Source organism: Pezoporus wallicus, unplaced genomic scaffold (assembly GCF_028554395.1).
Source record: "Pezoporus wallicus isolate ANWC-B61680 ecotype Strahan unplaced genomic scaffold, APGP_CSIRO_Pwel_v1 scaffold_6445, whole genome shotgun sequence".
Classification (NCBI taxonomy): domain Eukaryota; kingdom Metazoa; phylum Chordata; class Aves; order Psittaciformes; family Psittacidae; genus Pezoporus; species Pezoporus wallicus.
In genome coordinates this window covers 7,359,852-7,386,000 of record NW_026641753.1, presented here as the reverse complement: position 1 = coordinate 7,386,000, position 26,149 = coordinate 7,359,852, and the positions used below count along the sequence as shown (strand labels likewise).

General features: G+C 38.5%; 1 protein-coding gene across 2 annotated transcripts in view; it reads right to left on the bottom strand.

Annotated features, from left to right (window-relative positions):
- DIAPH2 (diaphanous related formin 2) overlaps window positions 1–26,149 on the bottom strand; it is a 231,062-nt gene that overhangs the window by 79,643 nt on the left and 125,270 nt on the right. For both annotated transcript variants that reach the window (XM_057425160.1, XM_057425159.1), the window contains exon 25: window positions 14,987–15,151. In XM_057425160.1, the coding sequence (XP_057281143.1) occupies window positions 14,987–15,151 (165 nt within the window). The remainder of the gene's footprint in view (window positions 1–14,986; window positions 15,152–26,149) is intronic.

Below are 26,149 nucleotides of genomic sequence, written 5' to 3'. Positions count from 1 at the left end.
TCCTCAACATAAAAAGGACATGGAACTGTTGAAACAAGCCCAGAAGGGCCACAAGGATGATCAGGGGACTGGAGCACCTCCCATGTGAAGACAGGCTGAGGAAGTCAGGGCTGTTCAGCCTGGAGAAGAGAAGGCTGCGTGGAGACCTCAGAGCAGCCTTCCAGTATCTGAAGGGGGCTATAGGGATGCTGGAGAGGGACTCTTCATTAGGGACTGTAGTGATAGGACAAGGGGTAATGTGTTAAAACTTAAACAGGGGAAGTTTAGATTGGATATAAGGAGGAAATTCTTTCCTGTTAGGGTGGTGAGGCACTGGAATGGGTTGCCCGAGGAGGTTGTGAATGCTCCATCCCTGGCAGTGTTCAAGGCCAGGTTGGTCAAAGCCTTGGGTGCCATGGTTTAGTGTGAGGTGTCCCTGCCCATGGCAGGGGGGTTGGAACTGGATGATCTTAAGGTCCTTTCCAACCCTAGCTATTCCATGATTCTATGATTCTTTGTGGATGTTTTCATAAATATCCAAGACAATAAAACACTTATTACTGCACAAGTAAAATTTCCTTAATAAATCTGGGGCAGACTTTATTACAGAGTTCTATGTAATTCCTCAGAAATGATGTTTCAAATGTTTCTAAATGAAAATGACCACTCGTCTTACTGTGTAGGTGGTAGGAAGACAACTGTAGCTTCCGAAAGAAAATCCTACCTAAATGATCTTCCAGTTTTAAGATTTAGATCAATTATATCAGGATTTGTTAATCCAACATACCCAAATGCTTCCAAAGACAGAATATTCACTCAAGCAAAGGACAGCATACTTCAGCATGCACATACCATTTCAAGAGTTTACTGAGGTAAAATACTACATATAGCCCCTTCTTTAATAGCTGATACTGCTTTGCAGTATACCACAGTCACCAGTGATGTTACTCGTGAACGCACCTGAAAATTGGATCAAGAACTGCATTTGCTGTACCATCACATAACCAATCGCACTTGGAAACACCTTTTCTTTCAGAGAAGATTAAAGAGAATAAAAGGACAAAATCAATGTTTTATACTTTTTGATTCTGGACAGTTCTGTCTCTGCACATTCAATCACACTTGACAGAGATTTCATTTTACTGCAGCTTCACAGGCTGTAATGAAAGCAAATGCTCACAATCTTATGAGAGAAAGCAAATAAGAAATGTCATGGCTGAACTAGTAGCCCACCAGCCATTGACATACTATGATTAGATCATAGATTCTGTCACGTTTTCTAACAGGAAGACTACAGCAGACTGAACTAAACAAGCTCTAAAGTTCCTGTATATGGAAATTCACTTTGAATCGGTCCCTACAACTGCAAGCTGAAGGGAGATTATATGAAAATACAGATCGAAGTTCATAAAATGTGCTGGCTACTAGTGATGATTCAAACAAAAAAACATTCAAAATAAAGGTTTAATCTTCCTGAAAAACAGCAAGATAACAAAATACTGATAACTGTTCATGAGAGTGCCTATCTTCATCTATCCACACCCCTCCCTTTATACACATGCATAGCAGATGGGCCATTCTTATTTCTTCAAAATGTGCATTTCCTCCTATTTTATTTCCTTCTAGGATATAAATGCTTTAGAGTATCTTCACATATAGTCTCTTTCCAGAGACTGTAAAGAGAGAGTCAAGGACAGCAGAGAACTAACAGTGCAATGCAGCACTGTACATACAGCATCAAAAGCATTTTGATAACAACATAAAAGGGTTACTCTAGAGAAAAATATATGTCCACTTGCTGTAGTACTCTGGTAACTGCTTGGTAACAGCTCTAGTATTTCTGGTTATTTAGTGCATTCTTTAGTGCCATCCCAAATTCTCTTGAACCTCCTACCCATCCTAATAGTTTTATGCCATGTTCCTTGAAATTTAACATATCTTTTCATCTACATTCCAATTCAAAATGAATACTGTGGGGAAAAACAAACGAAACAAAAGAAACAACAACAAACAATCCACTAACAATCAAGGATGATGCATTTGAATCATCACCACTGTTTAATGTATGCAATCCCTTTCCTGCGTAAAGTACCTCAGAAGCAAACCACCTGAATGTGCTTGTTGGTTATTACTCTCCATCAGGCAGTCTGACTCTTAACCATTTTGTATTTGTTATATCATTTACTGCTGTACATTTAGTCATACTTGGATGAAAGCCTGAAATAAATAATTTGTAAGAAACAGGCCCAGTTGTTTCCAAGTTATGTGCTGAATGCAAAATAAAGATTCATATGTATTTATAAAGATGCTTTATATTTGAATTAATATTATTAATAAATTGGATCATAGTTTTTCCAAGCTGATTAAAGATGACCGTAAAGAAAGATATAGAGAATTTTGATTCAAGATGTACAGTGGCTTCTACAACATTTGCTCTGCCTGAATTACACCACCAATCCCTTAAGTTTAATTTTGCACTGTTTTACTGGAAAGGATTATTTTTCCATCTCATGTGGCTTCATTATTTACGATTTCCTCACTTCCTACACCTCCACACTGTGGAGGAGCCTAATATTTCATAATTCAAAGGTGACATGATTCTGTGCCTGCCATGCAGTAGCGTTATTTGGGTTCTACCAACCTAAAGTTAAAAGAAATCTGGACATCGTCTCATGCTTTCACCTCTTCTTCTTGAGCATACTTTTATACTCCTCGATACCTATTCTACTCCAAACTTCTGTGTTTCAGTGGACTTCTTTTAATACAGAACAGTGCTATTTCAGATTATTAAGTTATATTCAAGTATCATATATCAGTGATGGCCTTTCTGTGTAGTTCTGCAGGCTAAATTACAAAAAAAAGGTGGAGATCAGTTTGAATACTGAAAAAAAATAGCTCTGAAATTGGCATTGCTTTTAAAGGGGAGGGGGAGGAATCAGCAATTTTGTTTGCAATGTAGCTTAACAATGACAAAGTACATAATGGTGTTCATAGGTATACACTGCACAACTATATTTATTCCCTAGTTAAAGAATAAAACCAAACTAATACAACAGTTACAAATCCGAGAAATGTCACACAGCAAGAGGCAATCCACAGTTAAGAGTAAAAGCCTTCCCAGTGGCTTTGCAAAACATTCTGAGAAGTATTCATCTAGATTCTGTCTTTCAAAACACGCAAGTGCATGCAAGAACTGCAATCATTTTCAAGTGAATCTCAAAGACAGAAACATTTTAATGTAAAAAAACCCCTTTTTTTGATGTGCTATTCATCACGCTCTGTTTTTGCTCGGTGCATAACAGCATGCAGTTTTGCTAATTCAACTGCAAATCAAAAACTTTAAGAATTGTGGTCTTGGGGGTTTCCTATTAACAAAAAAAACAAACCTAAATTATTGTCTCTCCTAGCAGAGGAACAGATTCAGCAAGGAATATTACCTCTTGTTAAGAGAGGTAGTTGAAGGGGCATATAGCTTGATGTTCCCCCCTGTGTTTATTAGGATTCACTGAAGTACTCGGGATTGCCAGTTTATAGCTCAGCTTCCCTAAGAAGCAGATAAAAATTTAATGTGTATCTCATTCTGTTTGTATCTTAAGTTTTGACAGAAACAGATATTCACACACCAACCTGATTGTAAATAGACTCTCAAAGGTAAATTATTAAAAACAAGAAGAAAGAAAACCTGTAATGCACAAACCTCCTTGGATATTAAAGATGCAGTTGGCTACAAAGCGGTCATGCACCAATAATGAAGGCTGCCTGCGATAGCTCATGCCTTCCCTAAATTTGCCCTGCAGCTGCAAAATATGTGAACTGAAGTTCCAGTAAAAATAAAATATAATCTTTTTCAGTCATAACTCATTAGGAACAACAAACCCAGATTAACTGGAAATTAATCTACAGAAATAGAGTTAAAATCCAGCAGATTGAGCAATCAGTTTACATGTACAAAAGATCTTCCATGAGTATTCCCTGGAGAATAACATACTCAAATACATTGCTATCCTTACAAAAATAATGGAAAAGAGATGCAGTGAGCTGGTATTAAACAAGTGCAGACAAATTCAATTTCCTGATGGGTGGTTATGAAATAGTAAGCAGAAAAGATGGGGTTTGGGATACTGCCCCATGGCTCATGCATCATGAACCACCATCATGAACCACTACATCTGACATGAAACGTCTCTGGCATGCCATTACAGATGAGGGGTTTTGGCAAGTGTAGCTGCTGTTGTATATTCAGGTAGGGAGAAGGGGGTTGTTGCCATTTATCAGCTGTGTCGCAAAACCACTTGAAACTGCCTAGCACCTTAAGGTAAAGAGGCGTTGGGGTTTACTGAACCAAATTTAAAGCTACGCAAGAAAAGCTATATGTCTTAATTACTTAACAGTGTACATTTGAATAATTACTAAAACTGCCCAACGTGGACAGATTTGGGATTGGTTTAGTATCTTCTTTAAATCAATATTTGGATAGCCAAATAAACATGCATGCCTAATTCAGGTTATTCCTGAAAGACACAGAGCTGAAATAAAACACACATATTAACAAAACTGTATTATTGGCATTACAATAAAAACCCATACACAAAAACCCCCAGCAAAACAAATGTTAGTTGTTTTGGGTTCAATCTGAGAAGAGAAACCAAAGACCAAAGCAGATAAACCCTTGCTTTGTTCACAAAGTGGTCTGTTGGACCAAGGACAAAATCAGTGTGCTGGCACATGAAGCCTTGTGTCATCATGCTAGCACAACCCCTTAGATTTTTTAACAAAAAGTCACTTTAAAGTAAATCTCTAAAGTCTGTTCCCATAAAACCCTAAATCCAGTAGAAAAAGTGAACTTCTTTTAAGCAGCAGAACCCTGAATACATGTTAGAATCATAGAATGGAATAGTTAGGGTTCGAAAGGACCTTAAGATCATCTAGTTCCAAAACCCCTGCCATGGGCAGGGACACCTCACACTAAACCATCTCACCCAAGGCTTTGTCCAACCTGGCCCTGAACACCACCAGGGATGGAGCATTCACAACTTCCCTGGGCAACCCATTCCAGTGCCTCACCACCCTTACAGTAAAGAACTTCTTCCTTATATCCAATCTAAACCTCCCCTGTTTCAGTTTGAACCCATTACCCCTTGTCCTATCACTACAGTTCCTAATGAAAAGTCCCTCCCCAGCATCCCTATAGGTCCCCTTCAGATACTGGAAGGCTGCTATGAGGTCTCCCAGCAGCGTTCTCCAGGCTAAACAGCCCCAACTTTCTCAGCCTATCTTTTCTCAGCCTATCCGGTTGAAAGGTTTCAAAGCTTCTGGCTAGAAATTCTTGACAAATTTCAATAAAGGCTGTGGGAATTGCCCACAATATTGTGTATATTGATATAAAATATTTAAATAACAAAATAAACTGCCTGGGTTTTGCATGCTTCCTTCAGGACAGGGCTGATGGACTGTCAGGAGAAAATGTCCTAGAGGCTGTGTGGCATTATACTCCAAAGAAATGATGTATGTAAAAAAACCCAACATTGAAGGGATACACTTTTCCATCTGCAATTTTTTTCTTGAGGTTTCCTACACCTCCTACTTCATGCTTCATACTATATTTTGACAGGATAATCCAATTCTATTAGCTTGCTTTGGATGTTCCTGAACTAAGCAAGTAAATATGAATTTAAGGAAGTGAATGAGCTATAATTTACTACAACATCAGCAAGCTAATTGAAGGTGCAATAATGCAGTGATCGCTCTGAAATCACAATTAAGACAAACATGGATTCAAATTATCAAATTATCTTAATATGATATATGAACAAACAGAATGATAAGACTGTGACTACATGGAACATCCCTGTGGAGATTATAGAAAGAAGTCAGGTTCCTTCTAAACCACGAGTGCATTTTAGAGATAGGTTAGGTGCAGATGGAAGCATCTGCAGCCTGTAAATATCTTCTATGGAAGAGTCTGCTTTAGACTTGAACTCTTGCCAAGGGGAGCCACTTAGAGCAGGTAGTAAAGACTACTAGTTTACAAGGATTCTTCAACACCTGGGTTAGATTCACAGGTTAGGTATTGTGATAGTCAAAATCTCAAAACTAAGCCAAGTGCAATAAGGATTAAAATCTTCATTTAAATACTGTAACTTCTAAGATAATGCCTGGGAATAATGACATTGCTCAGTTGGACTCACTGCCACCAGCACCAAACAGAGGCTGTTTAAAACTATCAAATGGAAACTTCTAAAGAAAACTCCTAACCCTTTCCCTTTTCAAGATGAGGAATCTTAATGTTGGTTTTGTCTAGATCATGTTTGCCATTTTACAGGACAACCACTCCACCACAGAAACAAGTCAGACTTGTTAGAAAAAAAAAACAACCCTATCTGTACTGCCTATTTTTACACTTGCCTATATTTATGTGCTTGCAAAGGCAGTGTACTGCAATTCAGTTCCATTTCTTCATTATTTATTTTTACATCTTTTGCATATTTTCCAAGAGAAATGTCATCCTTACCTTCTGCACCATGAATAGAGTAGCTACTTATCTACCAGCACTAACAGCTTGTTAATAGAGTTGATGAGTTACTCCTCTTAGGTGAATTCTTTTGCTTCTGATTCCATTACTTTTAAACTTTCCTAGCCTACATCTAACTGCTGAATCGTTCATGAAAAAAAATCATCTCCTCAGCACTAGCTGGATGCATACACTCAGATAAGAAGAGATTGCTTACAAAAGGGTCTTTGTATGGGGTTTTGGGCAGGGGGTTGGAAGGGCTCGCTATATATTTCCTGTTAATAAGCACAATGTTTCACTTTTGATACTACCTCTTGGGAAATTTTGCCGGAGAAAATACTTCTTGCTCATTATTCTATATTTTTTCATAGCTTCCTGCTAGCTAGAAACTGTTATCTTTCAGACCACATTAAAGAACTGTTACTTTATAGGCAGAAGGGAGAAAGTGTATTCCCAGACAAATAACCAGGGAAAACAATGAATACAGCCTTTCTTCTAAACCACCCCTGAATTACAAACCCAATTTATGAGTTTGAAAGCTGAGAATTTACCTCGACCATGTATTGCATTTCATAGTAAATCACATGTTTATTATGTATTAACTTAGGTATTGTATATTCACTGATTTACAGTATTGTAGCAAATGACCTGCTGTATTCAAAGGACATTTCTAAATAGCCATACAAAACATACCTGAGTCACGGAGCTTAAAATTTACTTTGTACCAAGTTCCAAACAAACAAATATTATTAAAGAAGTAAAGGTCTTACAAGTACTTTTATACTCAAAATGCTGAATCCACTGTGGTGGAAGATTTTCCTTATGAAGGCAACATAACAAATGTTCTATTTCTTGTCTGGTACAGGGCATTAATCTTATAAAATCTTGAAAGACCAGGGTAGTGGTCATCCAATAACAAGTGCTCCATTTACTAATCATATGTCTTCTCATTTCAGGTAGATGTTCACTTTCTACGTCTCATATTACAGGGTTATGATAAAATATCTCAGCCACACAGTAACTATCAATCAATAGCCCCTGTTGATACAAAAGGGCAGTTTATTTCACAGGTGTTTTACAAGAACCCATCTCTCATACTGAGAGTTGATGAGTTACTCACATGTGCTTAAATATTTACTTATACTAGAATACAACCTTTTCTCCCTAAGTACATTTATAATGCAATTTAAAGATGTAATTCCTTACCCGAAGAGCTGCATTAACACAGACATGAGGAAAGCAGTCACCACTGATAAAACTGTCTACCAGATACAAAAAAAATATCACTGAAGGAAAAAGCTTCTCTGCATTTCATAACAACCATGTCCATAAATGCCTGTTACTGCCTCAAATTTATCTATTATAGGCATTATTACAACAACGGTTTTTAGACTCTAAATTCACCTCTAAGAATACCTGCATTAAAGGGGAGTGCTAACAAAATCAGAAATGTTTAAGAGCTGTATAAGGAAAGAACATTTCCTATCTAATGCTGAAGTATGTATTTCATACAAGTTCCACAAAGCACACAAGCTGATTAGAAGGATCTTTATGTCCATTTGCAAATGTAGGCATGACAGATCTGGTGGATATTTTTAAACACATCAGCACCTAACAGAAACAAACATTCCCAAAGCGACAAAGTAAAAACATTTCAGATCATTTGATATAAACCCTGTGAGAGAGCAGGTTAAAGTGGAGAACCAAACCAGAAAACATCAAACTGGACTCTTGCTTCAGGCAACTGATTAAGCACTATTTAATAAGAGCCAGAAACAAACCAAAATGTATCAGGTAGTCACTGTCTTTAAGGACAATAGAAATTTGTGTTTACTTTCAATGAAAGAAAGGACTAAATCAATAAAATCTAAAATAACATTTCTTCTTCAAAACAGTACTAAGTATAAAAAGCATATTATTATTCTTCAGTGGATGCTTTTTTTTGCAAAGAGGGAAAAAAAAAGCAACCCCAAAAAACCCCACTGCTACTTCTGTTTGGATTTCTGTGCAACCATCACAGAGAAGAATAAACCTTCCCTCCTCTCCCCTCCAGGCTTGATTTGGAATCATGTTCCATGTGCAAAGGGACTTCATGCTCAAGTGTTTTATTTAGTTCTTGTGATATGCCTTGAATACAATGAGGTTAACAAGACAGTACAGACATGTGGGAACCATGAGGACTGTAAGAGGTAGAGGGATAAAGTGATGCAAACTTTATTTTGTTGTCTTACTACCCCATTGGCTCTAATTACATTTCCTGCAAAAATAGTTAGAAAAGCCTGGGGATAAAATGGGAGCAGATAAAAAAGTTAATAAACTGTTTCTTCTACCTGCAGCTCCAGGTTGGTTCACTACATTGCAGCTCAAACAACTTAAATGGCCAACAAGGAATATTTGGTTAGATGACTGGCTCGAGGTCCTGTGAGTATATTTGGCTACTGACCATCAAATGATGAGCAGTTTTAAAGGTGTCACTTAGGCTGTGAATTCCTAACTATGTGGAGCTTTTTTCTTCCTCCTAACATCACACAACAGCCACAAAAATCTCTCACACGAAGGTGGACAGATGTTGATAAAAAACTAAGTACAAAAGATGGATTTGGTACTTAAGAAACTTGGTATCTGGGCAGTTTTAAAGATACAACCAACAACAAAATGCGATCAAAGAAGCCAATTCCTGGGGTAACTGTCTACTGCTGGGAAGAGTATAGAAAGTGTTCCCACTGCAATCAGTGCCTCTGACACAAAGAAACCGAAAACAGCTAGTGCACCATTAGCCCACACTGCTAACTTGTAATTTCCTTTACTCCTCTTGTTTAGGGATAACACAATACCAACTTATTTATATGGAAAATTTTGCTGGAAAACAACTTGAAGACAATCTACTGCACCCACAGGAATATCACTGTATTGCTGATACATTTCGATCAGAGGAATGAAGGATGAAAAAACAACATGACTGCTCCAGAAAATGTTTTTTCTCATAGACTCTGCATGGTCTCATTCAGCCTAACAACTTCTGAATGCTGAGACCATGTGGAGGTGCATTTATTAAATACTGTTTCTGTCCAACTTGCAAAAGGCAAGCAATTAGAAGAGATAATGCATACATATGGTTTCTTATTTCAAGGCATTATTTCCCATTTGATATATGGCACTTCCTCTAATGATAAAACTCTTTAATGTGAGTTTTCAAAGCACCAGCTGTTTACTTAACATTAAAATAGCTCGATATGAGCATTTTAAGACAAACACATCTGCAAACATATTTTCATATAGATGTACACATACATATACAAACACACACAGGTAATTTTCTCATGAACTGGGATGTGCCATTCAGAATATATTTCTGATTAAATTCTTGTAGATTCAGTTTTTAAAACATTCATTTAAATTCCAACTTTTTCAAATAGCTGAATTGCATTACTTTATAACATATTAGCTGCAAATGAAAGGAAGAAAAATTATCATTACAATCAATCTATTTAGTTGGTATTCTCACTTTCACATGGCAGAATCTTACACAGAATCACAGGTTAAGCAAAAGAAACTACAAGTAATAGCTCTTGTACAAAGGTAATGGAAGTCAGGTGAAGATTTCCTTAAGGATTGAATTCTAAGTGCTCGCAAAGGCCAATTATCTCAAACTACATACACTGTAGTTTCAATTAAAATATGATGTGTATATGGAAGAGCATTGTTTGTAACTGACCTTCAAGGGAAACCTCAAAGCACAAGTATCACCTTTCCATGACACTGAGGAGGAGGTGCAGGGGCTGGCTGGGCTGAACAGACATCTCCTGAAGGAGCTCTGACACAAGCCAGAAACATGGAAAAGCAGAAGGATGGCTAAACTATGCAGGAGGAACACTGCCCAGAGAGAGAAGCAATGAAGAAAGTGAAAGCTCAGATGGAAATAAAACTGGGAAGAGATGTGAAAAATCAATGAGGAATGCTGCTACAGCTACAAGAACAAAGCAAGATTAAGAAAAAGTCTGCTGCTGAATGGAGCATGGAACCTAACCTCAAAAGAGGCTGAGGTGTTCTGCACTGCCTTCATCTCAACCTTTGCCATGACTGTTTCACAGGCAGTTCAGGCAATTGACTGATGTCATTGCAAGGCCTCTATTTCATGAGGATGTTGTGGGACTCAAGGGACCTCTCTGGTGCCTGGGAAAGGCAAATATATTCTCATCTTCAAAAGAAAAAGGAAAGCTTTGTGAACTACACACTAGCCAGCTATTGCTTCTGTTTTCAAGGAGATCACGGAGGAATTCCTTCTAGAAGCCATTTCCAGGTACATAAAAAGCAGGAAGGACACATGAAACAGCCACATTGGATTTACCTGACAAACCTGACTGCCTTCTCTAATAAGACAGGCTTTGTGGATGAGGGGAAGGCAGAGGTTATCACTTAGTTTGGTTTTAGCAAAGCCTTCTATACAGTCTCCCACAGTCACTGTATCTTCATACATGGAGATACTCAAATCTCATGTGAACACAGCCCCATGCAGCTCAGACTAACTTTCACACTAGTCCTGCTTTGCGCAGGATTTCTACTCAATGACCCTGAGTGCCTTCTGCCAACCTATTTTATGATTTTATGGTTTGTCCCATCATCATACATGTTCACACCAGAAATGTTAGCAATAAAACCAGAAGCAACAATCCTAAAAGCTTCTGAACTTCTAAGCTAAAAGTGAGTAGCAGAACAAACAAGCTTTATCAATAGACAGGCATTAGCAATAACAGAGAATGACAAACAAGTCATCAATACTTCACGAATATCTAGAACTGTACTTCAGTCATTTAATATCAAAATAAAATCCATTAATGGGACCACTTAGAACAAGCCTGCAGGCATTGCAATAGTCTGAACTGGACAAAATTGAGATGCATGCTCGCGGGAATACTGGGAGCTGCTGTACATGCTCAGCCTTTTCTGACTGCATCTGAATTCTAATCAGTAGTTATGTCCCTTTTTACAGCAACTTCCACAGATTAAATGAGTTTCAGGGTCTTTTTCCTTTTGGGAAACTTCTTACAAGCATCAAGATGTTGCAGAAGACCTTAATTCTTTTTAGTAATTTTTGCTTCTAGAAAAAACCCCAACCACAAAAATCCCCCAAGCCACCACAAAAAAACCCAAACAAACCAACCAACCCCACACCACCCAAAACAGCCCAACCAGTGTCTGCTGAGCTTTTAATACTTGCCCGAGGCCTTCCTCAAGTGTCTGGAAAAAATTAAATCCCTAACAAGAGCCTTTATGCCACTAAAGTCTACAAGGCTCTGTTCTAGTGAATAAAATAAGCCAAGAAATTCCCCAAAGACCCAATTACAATTACTACTACTACCACTGTATATATCGAAACAACTGAATTGACTGAAAGTACAAATAATGCCCGAGACCTGACGCTGTGGAGTACAGTAAAAACTCCAAAAGCAGAAAGACCCCTGGCTCCTGAAACACCCTGTGGGTTGTTGTGGGGAGTGAAGGTGAGAAGATTTGCATGAAAAAGAGTTTGGGAATGAACTCTGAGGCCTTGGTGCTTGACAAGCCCTGGGGCGATGGTTGAAGGACAGGGAAGGTAAACAAGCCTTGGGAGGATGGGCCAGGATGTAGCTGTGGAGGGAATCTCAGTTGGAGTCCAGAGGATGTGTGGGTTGTGAGAGGGTCTGCAACGTTCTGATTGGACTATTTACCTGGAGAGTTTTACAGGGGCCAGTGAGATTGAACGTTGTATGTATGTGCAGGTTGGGAAAGTACCGAACAAGGGGATAAAAAGGGCTTAGTGGTAACAAACGAGGATTTGAGTCTCTGCATCAACTTGAGGCCGGGTTGTGAAATGCCACAGATTGTGACCTTTGCTGGGAGAAGCATCTATAATGATGCCCGCTTAACACGGAAGGCATTTAATGTCAATTAGGTAATAATACAATATGTCTTACAGTGCATTAATTTATTAAGCGTATTTACACCACAGCATGAACGGTTTTGATGAGACGTTATCAGAACGTGACAATCTCATACCAAGGATTATAAGAATGCGTATGTGAGGTTACTGTGATCCCCAGTTAACAAGTGACTTCTAGTTCATTACTAACTACATAGTGCCTACCAGGAAGCCGCACTCTTGATTTGTCCATAGCTACTCCTTGTATCAAAACTTTAAAAACAAAGTCCATGAAAACAGATTTAGTATACAACAAATATAAAAGATTAATTACATTTGAAAAGAGCAGAGTAGCTGCATTCTGCTGAAAATATCCCAAGCCTGCTTGCTCCAAATCAAATCTAGCAGAAGTACTTAGCTACAGAGGACCTTTTAATTGTGCCGACAACTCTAATAACAGCCCCTTCTCCTCCTATTAAATAACAATAATAAGAAAACCAAGGCAAGTCTGCTGTCTGATACTGTCTAATACTCAGCAGAACACAGGTATTTGTGCACTTACATATAAAGAGCAAAGTAAAGGAGGTTCTGGCAAACAAAACCCAGGTGGTATTTCTCAGTATAAATGATTAGAGCGGTTCACACCACTGTTCCATATCCACAGAGAAGTATTTGCAAAAGTAAAATGCACATATATGAACAGAGCATTAACCAGAGGATTATGCGTAAATAATAAATAACAGTACTTTGCATGCTTAAATCTCACAGAATTCCTTTTGCCTTAACCAGTGATCAATAAACACAGAGAAATGCAGTCAGCTAGACTGCATTTCATCTCCTTATCAAAATGATGAGCAACACCCAATCAGTTATACCCACACAAAAACACTGAAAAGAATGAGTGTAACTGAAATCATAAGGTGGAAAAAATGTATCATTAATTACACATGTAGTCGAAAGCTCACCACACTGAGAAAAGCCAATAGTGAACTTATTATCACCATCCTTTTCTGAAGTCTTAAGCACAGCATTTTGCTGTGAAATAAGGATCTTGTACAATGTGACTCAGTAGTCCCCCAACTCCTGAAACCAGCACTTTATTCCTACAGAATTACTTACAGAAACTCATTCTAAACCTGAAACAATGATGACTTCCTCTGTGCCTGGAACTAATGTACACAAACTTGTTTCTTTTCTGCTTGTGGTTCATATGGAAAGGCCACAGAAATATTCCAGCTTTGTTATTAGAAGTTACTGCACTTCACTTATAATATCTCACATTTCCACACCAAAAACCCAAAATACCATTTTTTTCTCCCCCTCCCCAATATTACTTTGTCACTCCAAAGCATTATATGAATCTCTTAAAAAAATATTCTCCCTGGAAATTCAATTACAACCATTGAAGAGCAAGAGGCCAGCACCCAAATCTTTTGGAAGTCAAAATAAAGGGGAAAAAGAAAGCGAGCAACTGAAAGTATTTTCATTCTAATACACCTTCTAGAACAGACGTGTGCTCTAGCTTTTATCCCCTTCAAGGCACTTAGGTGCTTAAGGACAGATTTTCATCACAATATTGGGGCACTGCTACTCTGAAGTCTGGTTCAAGTAGTTATAACAACAGATTATCAAATTATTTGAAAAAGTAAGCCTTGGATTTATGAGCAAGTAACTGCACGGGAATATCTCATGACAACTACTCCCGTTCTTGACAAATCTTCATGCAGATGTGCTGGCATACTTACTAATTATAAAAGAAATGGTGATTTGCTGATGGGCAAAAATAGAACAATTTCAGCCAATTTAAAATGCATAGTTAAATATATTGCAATAGCTGTTTTCTAATAAAGTAAACTTGGCATGAGAATAATGTTTTGAAGCTGCTATCCCTCCATCACACTGAAGCTGAAAGTCTTTTTGATTAGATGATAAATTAATCCAGCTACTGGCAATAGACGGCTCAGTGAGCCACAGCTGTATGGGAAATGGTGGTATTTCCAAGTGATGTCAATATTCTCTGGAGACACAATGTGACATTCGAGGCATCTGTTTTCCCTGTACACTTCCTATAGTGCAGCTAATTATGGCTCCCAGGCAGCCACTAGGAAAGATGACATTAAACCCATTAGAAAACTGAGCTGTTTAAAATGAAATTCTTAAATTCCTTCATAAAAAACCCATACCCTGACATCAACCACTGTGGATGGCTGGAAATAGCAACATAAGCGTCTAAGTGAACTTCCTGAGTTCTGCCAGCAATACCGAGCTCATACTGAAAGTCTCAGCCTTAGCATCACAGCAACATTAAGGTAGCAGCCAGCTTGTAACACAACATCAATGTACATACAGCCATTCAGGTCTTGATTTTAGCATGTTTTTCCTAACTATTCATATGTCTGAACCCCATCCTCCAGTTGAGTTGGCAAGTTACAAACTGAAGGATGATAGCCCTCAGTGACTAATACCTAAATAATTCTGGAAACGTTCATCTATTTCCTGCCATAGAACAGAATGCAAAGATAACTGTGACACCAGAAATAGAAAAGAATTGAAACTGGGAGATAGAAGATAAAAGAATACATACAGACATTACTCACCAAAAACAGAGTTCTGAAGTTGCTCAGATCGCCGAAGAATTCCTCTATGCTTATTGCTTTGGGATCAAAGGTAAAGTATTCTCCCAGATTTTCATACAATTTAGTCATGTTGTTGTGCATGTTGGACAATTTCTCATATTGTTCTCGGGCACTCTCAGCAAAGCTGTAAGGTTTTGTTAAGGAAAATGATTCAAATGTAATCCAATCTAACAGTAAAAATAGTAAAGAAAACAAGGTACAAATGCAAAGGTTAGAACTGGAAAACATGCTAGTGCAATTCTGCTTTCAAATAGGACATTTTGATGTATTAACATGCCTGCAAGCTCATACCAACATAAGGTGGTGCCACATTTTTCCACTAAATGATTTCTTTCCAGTGATGAAGATTTGCCATCAATAGATTACACAAACCGACTTGATAAAATTACCAAGTATCTTGGACATTTGTGTCCTAATAAACTATTAGCTTCTTGAAATACATTCTACGAAAAGACATACTGAAAATTAGGATCTATGTTTAAGTGATGCCATGTCCCCTATATGATGTACACATATGTAAAATCTGCATCCTGCATACTTACCAGTGACAAGACTATCTAGTATGACATCCATTTTTCTTTGTCTATTATTACAGACATCTTGGTGGACTCTTTAATGTCTACTGACATAACTCAGCTCCTACCTCAGGCTTCCTGTAGTAGATAAACTTATTTGGGGCACGTTCTCAATACGCAATTTCACAGAACTTATAAAAATGGAATATCCACCCACCTGCCCCAGTTAACTGACAAACAGCTTTGAGAAATTATTAGTAAGAAAAACACCATGCAACAGCAGAAGTCTTATTTTTTTAAAGGAGCAAGTATGGAACTCTAGAAATGAAACACAGTGATGCCATCCCAGCAGCCATCATTAAAAGTTTGACATAATCCTTTTAAACAGAAAAATGTGGCTTCCCCCCCCCCCACTTCAAAACCACATTTTTAGAATAATTCTTTGCAATTACGGGAAGGGTGCAAACTACTAAAGGAAATATTAGTTTTTCCTTGAAGCAACTAAGCTTTCAATCTGCTGTTTTCTTCCGTTGTGGCTGTTTATATCCACAAAGATATAAAGTCACAAATTGCTGTAAACAAACCCAGTTAGTAAGGATTAAACTAGCTCTGCTGAGGGTGTATGGTAGCTGATGAAAGTGTTGCGCTGCGCGTATCAAAACCCAAGAACATAAGACACAAGTTATAACCCAAATTAAAAAACTCATGCAGCCTGGTTCCCTGTGGCTTTCACTTGCAACAGATCTTTTCCACGCTGATTCTGATTATTAATATAGCAGAGTTTGTATTCAACCTTTCCCATTACTTAAGACTTGCATTTGAAACTCTGCCTTGTATCACATTTTTAATTACCCAATATTTCTGAGATGCCCACCTCTCTGCAACAGAAACAACCTGGAAACTAACAAGGGCGAGATGCAGAGAAATCATATGAGCTATTTATGTTTGAGTTGAGGCTAAATCCTATAATGATTCTTCAGAAAACAGTCAACAGATTGCAGAATAAAGAGGAAATTCAGGTGGATATTCTATTCATAACGTTTCTCTAGTGTTTGGATACTGTTTAGTACTTTAAAGGCTGTCATTGCATGAGTGTCGTGGTTTAAACCCAGTCAGGTAACTTGTTCACTCACTCCCAGTGAGTGGTGCCGAGCTGACAACAATCAAAGTCCGTGTCCGTCTCCCCCCCCCCCCCTGCCCCGGGGCTCTCCCCTTCCCCGCTCCCGGAGGAACGGGGAGGAGGATCGAGAGAGTGCAACTCCTACGGGTTGAGACAAGAACAGTCCAGCAACAAATCACCACCGCTACTATCAGCTAAAACAATGATAAGGGAAAATAACAAGGGAAGAGAATACGATACCACCGGCCAAGAAAGCGAGTTCCACCCGGAAGCCCCTGTCCTTCCAGGTAACTCCCAGTTACCCCCCACCCCAGGCATGACGTGCTGTGGTATGGAATACCTCCCCGGCTAGCCCGGGTCAGGCGCCCCGTCTCTGCCTCCTCACAGCTTCCCCTCCTCCCTGGCAGAGCATGAGCCTCACAGAGTCCTTGGTCAGGGTAAACATCACTTAGCAACAACCGAAAACATCGGCTTCACCAACGCTGCTCTCAAACTAGAAGTCAAAACACAGCACTGCACCAGTTAACACAAAGGAAAAAACATGACTGCTACTGCTGAACCCAGGACAATGAGCTACATACAAGTGTAACAAAGCTGAAATTGTCTCCCATTGAATAGAGGCCTAATATTTCACTTGGATTGTCCCAGACTAACTGAAGGCTACGTAGTCATTTAAAAACTGGTTCTTAAAAGTATGATCAAAACCTTTACACAACATAAGCTTTCCTCTTAAGAAACTTATTTTCCAAGTAATCCTTTCTTCTTCGTCAAAGCCTCAGCAGCATAAAAAGAAAGATGTATTCCTTTGTTAGCTTGTAATGTTCGCTTAGAATGGCAAAATGTAGAAACCAGCTGTGTAATGGATCTTAACATATAAATATCAAGATTTTGAAACACTAATATCTACCTATATAATTTCATACTAGTGCAAACACAGAATAATGCCTATACTTGCAGTTTACTGTAATGAAGTTTAACATGCTTGGTTAGAATCTCAAGCTTGGACTGTGAAATTGCTCATCTTAATTAACGTAAGACAAACTTGGTGTAGTTCAGCCTTCAGTGACATTTAAGTGTACAAAAGGAAATGAAAGTTTAATGGCAAGAATACATTAAATGGGCAATAATGGCAAGTAACTGAATTATTGAGCAGAGCCTCAAAATTTTAGGAAAACATGAATTGCCTTAGCGTTAGCAGACTATTACCTTGGACAACTCTCCAACCACAGGGAAAAGAAATAGGAAGGTATATAACGATACAAATTATATCTGCAGTTCCCTTAAAAACAACCTCATAGAATATAAACCCAAATTAATATATTAAATCTACTGAAAAGTGTGAAAAGGAAAAAACCTTCCAACATTCCAGATTTGGAATCAATTCTTTGAAACAACGCTCCCAGAGTCAAATTCTCCATTCAGGTTGCACATTCAACATGAGAAATAACAACAGTTAACACTATCAAAGAAAATGAAAGCGATAACCACACAATAACGCTACTGAAACCAATAAATATTTTGAATTAACACTGTAGAAACATATACCGTAATCGCAATCTTATTAGTTTTTAATCTAGTAAGTAGCAAACTGCCAATAAGAAATACCATTAACGGATGGCTTGTAAGGCAAAAGGACGTTGGTAAGGGGGATGAATATATTGAGCAAAGAGAAATAAAGTAGTTTAACTATACCTAATTTGGAAGAAAAGTCAGTGCTGTAGAGGCAGTACTTTCCAGTCATATAGCAGGTCGTATTAACAAGGCTACACTGTCACATTCTATATGCTTCACACTGTCACATTCTATATGCTTCATACAATCTTCATGCTCATGAAATATTACTAACTTGAAACATCACCTTGGAATGCACTACATCAAGTCATTGTGAAGACTTAGTCACTGTAACTCCACAGAAGCAAAGCCATGCCTGCCCATACTCTTTCATGAAAAAACAGTCCTGAAATGCCAAAACTGTGCCTAAAAGAAATGCTTAATTCCAAGCACTCCCATTAATACAAATTGGAATGAGTTTGAAATGAGTGCTCAGTTAAATTATGAGTGCTCATTTCAAAACTGTGAGCAAGCTTCCATTCTTATTGTGAACCAAAAAAAAAAAAAAAAAATCACAGATCTATTACGTGCAAAGTTGCTTGTTCAACGACAAGAAATTACTTCATTCACATACACACTTCTTTCATAACCATAAGAAACTACTGAGCCAAGACTTGCCTGTAAATGCTATTACTCAAAAAGCAAAACCAAAACAACAAAGTAACCAGCACCAAAATCATGACTGCCCCCGCCCCAGACCCTGAATCCCCCCTAGGAAAGCTTTTTTTCATCTTCAGTACCATACTTGTCTCCCCAAATTTCCGCATAAAGCAAGAAAACTGGATTTGTAAATCTGAATATACAGAGAGTTACTACTTTACTACAGTTAGGAACTACACCACTGCAGTGACCTAATCACCATCTGGGTAACTTTTTACATACAATCCTTACTGAAGGGTTTAAATACTTCTTTGAATGGTTTTTAGGTAAAGTTTATGCCCTTTAAGCCATTTCTTTACTGCAGAGGGCAACTACACAAAACCACTGCAAGGTTTTCTAAGTGTCATCTTGTGTTATTAAGAGTTCAATATTCACAGGTGTCCTCTGAAAGTGCTCTCCTATTTCATTGGTTCTAACACACTGCCTCGAGATTAGTAATTAACTAAAACACTGCTCAGTAACTGGTACCAGAACACTAATATATGCTTTCCCATGCAATCCAGTAAAATCCTTTGCACTGCACATTTCTAAAGAACTCTCCAAAGAAAACTAAAGTGCAAACGATTAACAACAGAAAATCTCATGTCTTTTGAATTACAAAGACGGAAGTAAATTCAGACCATTCACTTCCATTATTCTTAGTGATTTATTAAGTTCTGTTGCCAAATTTCAATTATCTACTAATAGTACTTTTTCCTGACTCTTTTTACTGTTTAAAGAGAGGCTGGGAAACCAACACACCTCTTTTATATATATATATTATTTTATATAAGGATTTTGTTTCTGTTTGCATCACAGCTGCTGCCAACTTAAGCTTCCATCCAGTTCTGTGGTTTGCTTGACAATGACCACCACCAGGAAGAGGGGGAAGAAACGTTTAGATACCCAGAAGGATTTCCACTGTAAGAATATGAAGTGTGGTGTCAGTAGCAGAGTACAGGTAAATATTAGCTCAGGTGGATAAAGCCAGCTGTAAGGACTGAAAGCATCTTTTCTGTAAGTAAATCAATTCTTTTTTACACTTTGAAATATGACCAGATGAGTGCAGTTTGCTGGCATTTCAGAGCAACGCCTAAATGAATCCACTTCATTAAGCAAGGAAGAGATACAAATGTTACCATGACACTATGCTACCGCATTGTGTCGGAGATAAAGAATCACTAATTACCATCAATAGCAGAATTAAAGCCTTTATGTCTGTACTAGGACCACTACCACAGTATTTCCATGCTTTCTACTGGTTTCTTTCATGCAAACATAAGGAAGAAAAGATCAGAGAAATGAAGGTTAAGGACCTCAAATCAGCTGGAGGGAAAACTCATCACTTCTACCATTACATCTGCTATGAATCTCACATCAACATATCGATTACTTATATAATAGCCAATAAAGTACCTGAACACACAAAAACCACACTTGCCCCAAAGCAGCACCTATTACTATCACATTTACAAAGAAAATTAAAGCCAACACTGACAACTTGGCATTTGTCAACAATAAATACGCCACAGTAGAAAGAACATTGGCAATTTACCTATAATAATGAGAAATGCACTGGTGTTCCAGCAGTTAGGGAGGCCCCTCCCCAGGGCACGCGGTCGCTATAAAAATGGAATTTAGGACAATAGAGACCAGAGTTAATATCTTTGATACCTCCAGCACAAGAACGAACAAAAAGGGGATTCCTGCCAGAAACTTTTGAACACTCTCCAGAAGGATTTCATAGACTGAAGTTTGTTTTGTCATGTGCTTCCAGCTGCTGGTTACAGGAAGCTGAAATCAGGTGAAAGCACCATTCCATTGGGAGCGTTTTTCATGTAATGCTTGATTCTCACAAGTTTGTGCTGACACAAAAAAAACTCCATTTAAGAAAGAGGCAGCTGGCATTATGCTACAGATGGATTAACTCCTAACAGAGAACAAAACCACAGGGATAGATGAAAATAAAGGCCCACTGAGACCAGAGGGGTAAGATGTTCTCATTTATAAATATACTAAACCTAAAGGAAAAGAGTCCAAGTATTTAGCATATTATATAAATTGGCAGTAATGAGGAGGTAAACAATAATCAGCCTGGGGTTTTCTGGGAGTCTGGAAAGCAGAGCCACCTAACCTGTATTTGTTTAAATATACAACCTATGTATTTTCCATGTACCTTCAGTTTTACTGACTGTATCAAGGATTCTTATTTAATTTCTTATTTGCGCTGACCCTAATATTGATTACAGACAGAAACTGTACTCAAAAGAGAGCACAGCAGCATTTAAAACAGAAACATGGCTTCATTCTAAATCTCTATATGATTACCTTGAAGTTTGTCCACACCACCCATTTCTCTTTGATTGAACAGTCAATGCAATGTGTGTTTGTTAGCTTTTACTTGCAGGTTTATAAGTCTGCACTGAGAGCAAGAGGCCCATGAACTGTATCATTACACAACGATAAAGCCCCGAGCCTTAATAATCATAAATACTTCAAGACTGGAAATAGATGTCAACATGTATTCTTCATGCTTTACTAAATTTAGAGCTTCACATAATTCAGAGTTTGTTAGCTATTCCAAACTCCTGAGGACTCATTTGCTGTCTGAAAATTGACAGTTTCCATCAGAATGTTGTGTCTCAGATAATACAGTTTAATTCCAAATGGCTTATTAATATTTGCATGACAAATTACACGTTTGAAGGTTTCTCCCCTGTCCTGAGCAGAACTCTGGAATTAACACCAGCAGTACTTGAAGCAGGAGGGAATGCAGCCACGTATCATAATGCCACTGTATTATTCAGGAGATACACATACACACTACAACTCTTTAAATGGACAGATACACACGGAATACCTGGAACAGCAGCATATCAATAGTTGATATTTTGATAAAATTACAGTTTAGTTATTAATCCAGTGCAGACAATATACATTTTAACAGGGTCAAACCAGCCTATCCTTACTGTGTATTCTTCTCTTTTGAAGAGACAGAAGTTATTTTTACTTCAATTAACTAATTGTCAAACAGCTCAATCCATAATACGTTACTACAGACACTGTGGGAAAAGTTAATAAATGTGCTGAAAAACTGCCTATTCAAAAGCTTGAAAGCAAAATCGTTGGAGCCTAAAATGACATAGTTGGGGAAGAATTAAGTAGGCAGAAAGGATAATGTAAGTAACCACGCAACAGCTGATTGCTGTTTGTATGCCTTTATGATGTATGACATAAAGCATACAAGAGTTGGATTAAAACACACTTGGGACACCACTCATCACCGTGTGGATCATTGGACCTGCTTGTAAATTAACCTTATTCATAGGTGGCACTTGACATCCTCAGCAGTAAGGAATTAGCCACAAAAGGAAATGAACTGTATGGCAGATCAGGCAAGGAATCAGACAGCAGTTTAGAAGATTCAGCTTCCACAGAGGGCTCTGCATTTATACCTAGGGGTGCTTTAAGGGAAATTCACAACCTAATACATGTTTGGCCTCCTATATTTCTGGGTCTGAATCAAGTGTCGAGTAACAGCCAAGCTGAGCTTAAATGGGTGGCTGAGCACCGGAAATGGTTGTCCAGAGAGGTTATGGAATTTTGCAGATACTCAAATGCCATCTGGACACAGCTCCGCAAGCCTGCTCTAGAGTAGGGAGGGTGGACAAGATGACCTTCAGCAATACCTTACAACCTCAGCCTGTGAGGATAGGAAATCCAAACAAGCAAGGCTTTCATTACTCTGCTTATACATTATTTCAAATTCAAAATATAACATCTCAACTTCTTGCTATATAATGCAACTTCATTCCTTTAAAAAAAAATCCCAAATTCACAGGTAAGTTCTACACACCATACTTTACCCAAATATAGCTTTTCCTCCTCCAAGCATGCCAAAATTACATCAGATTGAGAACTGCTGAAGAGAACCATGAAACACTAAGAACAAACCAGTCGTCAGAATCCTCACTATGAACTACAAACATCCAGTTTTAAAATTACCTTGCTGAACAGTTCATTATTTCAACAAATCAAATGGTATTTATTATTTAAACTCGGTTTTCAATAAAGCCAAGTATTCTTGTTATCATCAGAACTTCACAAGATATTAATAATTCAGCTACAGCAAGTATAAGGACCAAAAAAATTGAATTTCTGTAGCTGCATGGAGTTTGATTTAGCTTCCTATCCGCACTTAAGCCAACTCATTGTCTGCCTTGACAAAAAAGAACCAAACCCATGCTTCAAACTCATTTGTGAAAATAACGTAATCCCTTGGTGTGATCCACCTGAAATTAAAACCATCAGCAGACTGCTCGCTAATGCATTGCCATACATTGCTCATACAGCAAAACACTCCCTTCGCCCCTCCCCACTACACTTATCTACTTCTAATATTGAAGAAATACACTTCAACAAGAATATTTTTGTGATGTTTTTCCAAAGTGTTCTTTCAAAACTCTCGCACAGCATTTTAGAGCAGGATTCTGGCTGGAAGAACCACCAAACAAGGCTAAAAAATGTTTTCTATAGCTAAAAGAGAAAGTTTGATTTAATAGCATCATCTTTAATGAAGGATGTACCACAGCTCTTAGTTTCTAATCTCCAAGCTCATTCATAGTAGAGCATTCTTTGAACTGAACTGGAGAAACGCAAACAGAACATATTAGCTGAAGACAGAAATCCAGCTTTAATAACAATAAGTCATTTGCACTGATAGCTTTATATTCACCTGCTATCAGTATGTAAACAGGTGCTAACAACTTCATCATTCACACTAGATACATAATGTATCTCTGTGACTGCGCAGAAGACAACACATTTGGAGCATACACAGATAATTATGAATCACAATTATATACCTAATCTTTTCCTCCTGGTGAAAGCCTTTGAAAATAGCAATAATAAAAGAATTGGCAGGAATCTTTATTGCAATACACTTATTCTACCCAAATTAGAACCCAAAGAAACCAAGACCCAAAGAAGGAGCCCCATGTCATGAGTTTACACAAAATCATTTACTTCTGAAGAGCTTCAAGACTCACTAATAAAATACCCATAAAAAGCCCCATGTGAGGATTTTTTTTTTCTCATTACAAAGCAAATAACTTCATAGAATCACAGAATCATTAGGGCTGGAAAGGACCTTAAGATCATCCAGTACCAACCCCCCTGCCCTGGGCAGGGACACCTCACATTAAACCATCTCACCCAAGGCCTCGTCCAACCTGGTCTTGAACACTGCCAGGGATGGAGCATTCACAACCTCCCTGGGCAACCCATTCCAGTGCCTCACCACCCTAACAGGAAAGAACTTCTTCCTTATATCCAATCTAAACTTCCCCTGTTTAAGTTTTAACCTGTTACCCCTTGTCCTGTCACTACAGTCCCTAATGAAGAGTCCCTCCCCAGCATCCCTATAGGCCCCCTTCAGTTACTGGAAGGCTGCTCTGAGGTCTCCACGCAGCCTTCTCTTCTCCAGGCTGAACAGCTCCAACTTCCTCAGCCTGTCTTCATACGGGAGGTGCTCCAGTCCCCTGATCATCCTCGTGGCCCTTCTCTGGACTTGTTCCAACAGTTCCATGTCCTTTTTATATTGAGGACACCAGAACTGCACACAATGCTCCAGGTGAGGCCTCACAGGAGCAGAGTAGAGGGGCAGGATCACCTCCTTGGACCTGCTGGTCACACTCCTATTGATGCAGCCCAGGATACGGTTGCTTTCTGGGCTGCAAGCGCACACTGAAGCCGGCTCATGTTCATTTTCTCATCAACCAACACCCCCAAGTCCTTCTCTGCAGGGCTGCTCTGAATCTCTTCTCTGCCCAACCTGTAGCTGTGCCTGGGATTGCTCTGACCCAGATGTAGGACCTTGCACTTGGCATGGTTAAACTTCATGAAAACTTCATCATTCAGCATTTGACAGAACAGCCCAGGAAAATACCCTGACAAAACAATCAAACCTAACTGCAGTAGATCTTTCTCAGTCACTATTCAGCATTCCCTGGCCTTTATTACACTAGTACCTGAAGAAGCCATTAGCTATTAGAATTATCTGGCACAAGTGCATTCTCTGTGCACAGACATGATTTCAGTGTTGGAGTTCATGAGAGTGAAGCACAGAAAGCTTATAACCAGCTGATAACACTTGCTGTCATCTACTCCTTCTCCCTCAAGTGCAGAATCATGATTGAGTTCATGTTGATTAAGATGAGGCTGACTTGTCCCTAACTGGCCATAAATCTTCCATCTTAAGAAACACTAGAAGAATCTGTCAATGTTGACTCACTCCTAGCTCTAAGCAATCATATCAATTCCTAATTTTCAGGAGTTCAAGCTTCTCAATAATGAAAAGACTATTCCCATTGATTCTACCCACACCACTTGACTACGCACAAGAGAGAGCTTATGTCAACATCATTTCAATACTGCCTTTTTATTTGTACCTCTGTTAATCAGGATGCAAAGATCAGCGCTCGTTTCTCCACAGCTCCCATAGGAACTCTCCAGGCAAAAACTGATAAACAAGTGCCTGTTGTATAAAATACTCAGTCCAAGGAACAGAGCTCCACAGGCTGATTCTTAAATTGGTTTCTACTGGAAAAGTCTGCTCAAAGGCTTCCAGGGCCAATTTAGGAATTTCCTGTGGTAGCATGAAGAAAACTTGAGAAGTAAATAAGAGCACACAGCTCCTCAGACAGAAAACATTAAAGGCAGCATTTGGAAAGCCACAGGCTGGAAAGAAAGGAAGATCTTGCCCATCTTCAATAACAACATTTATAACGGATTTAAAAAAATCCAAATTTAGTGCCTGATATTAACCTAAATTTGCTTAAAAAGAGAAAAATAAAGTTGATGACCGAAGTTGAGATTTCCCCCCCTTAAATGCGACAGGGAAAAAAATCCCCAAAGTCCATACTCTCATTTTTAACAGAAGACAGAAAAATCAAAGCAGTTTCTAAGAGCCTGAGAACCCCTGAAACAAAACAAACCTTTCATCCTGGCAAAACCAAACCTTTATTTCCACTGATGAAGTCACCAGGATTTTGAAGCTGCTTTTGCAAACCATGCCAAGACGAACTGAACTGACTGCCACTGCCTGACATGTGAACAACATCCTTGAGAGCAGATGGCAAAATGCCACTCCTGAAAGAGATGTGTTATTTAGCTCCATTTGTTCTGAAATGGAAGTAGTGAGAGTTGTTAAAAGGAAGGAAAAAGAACATAGCAGTTGAA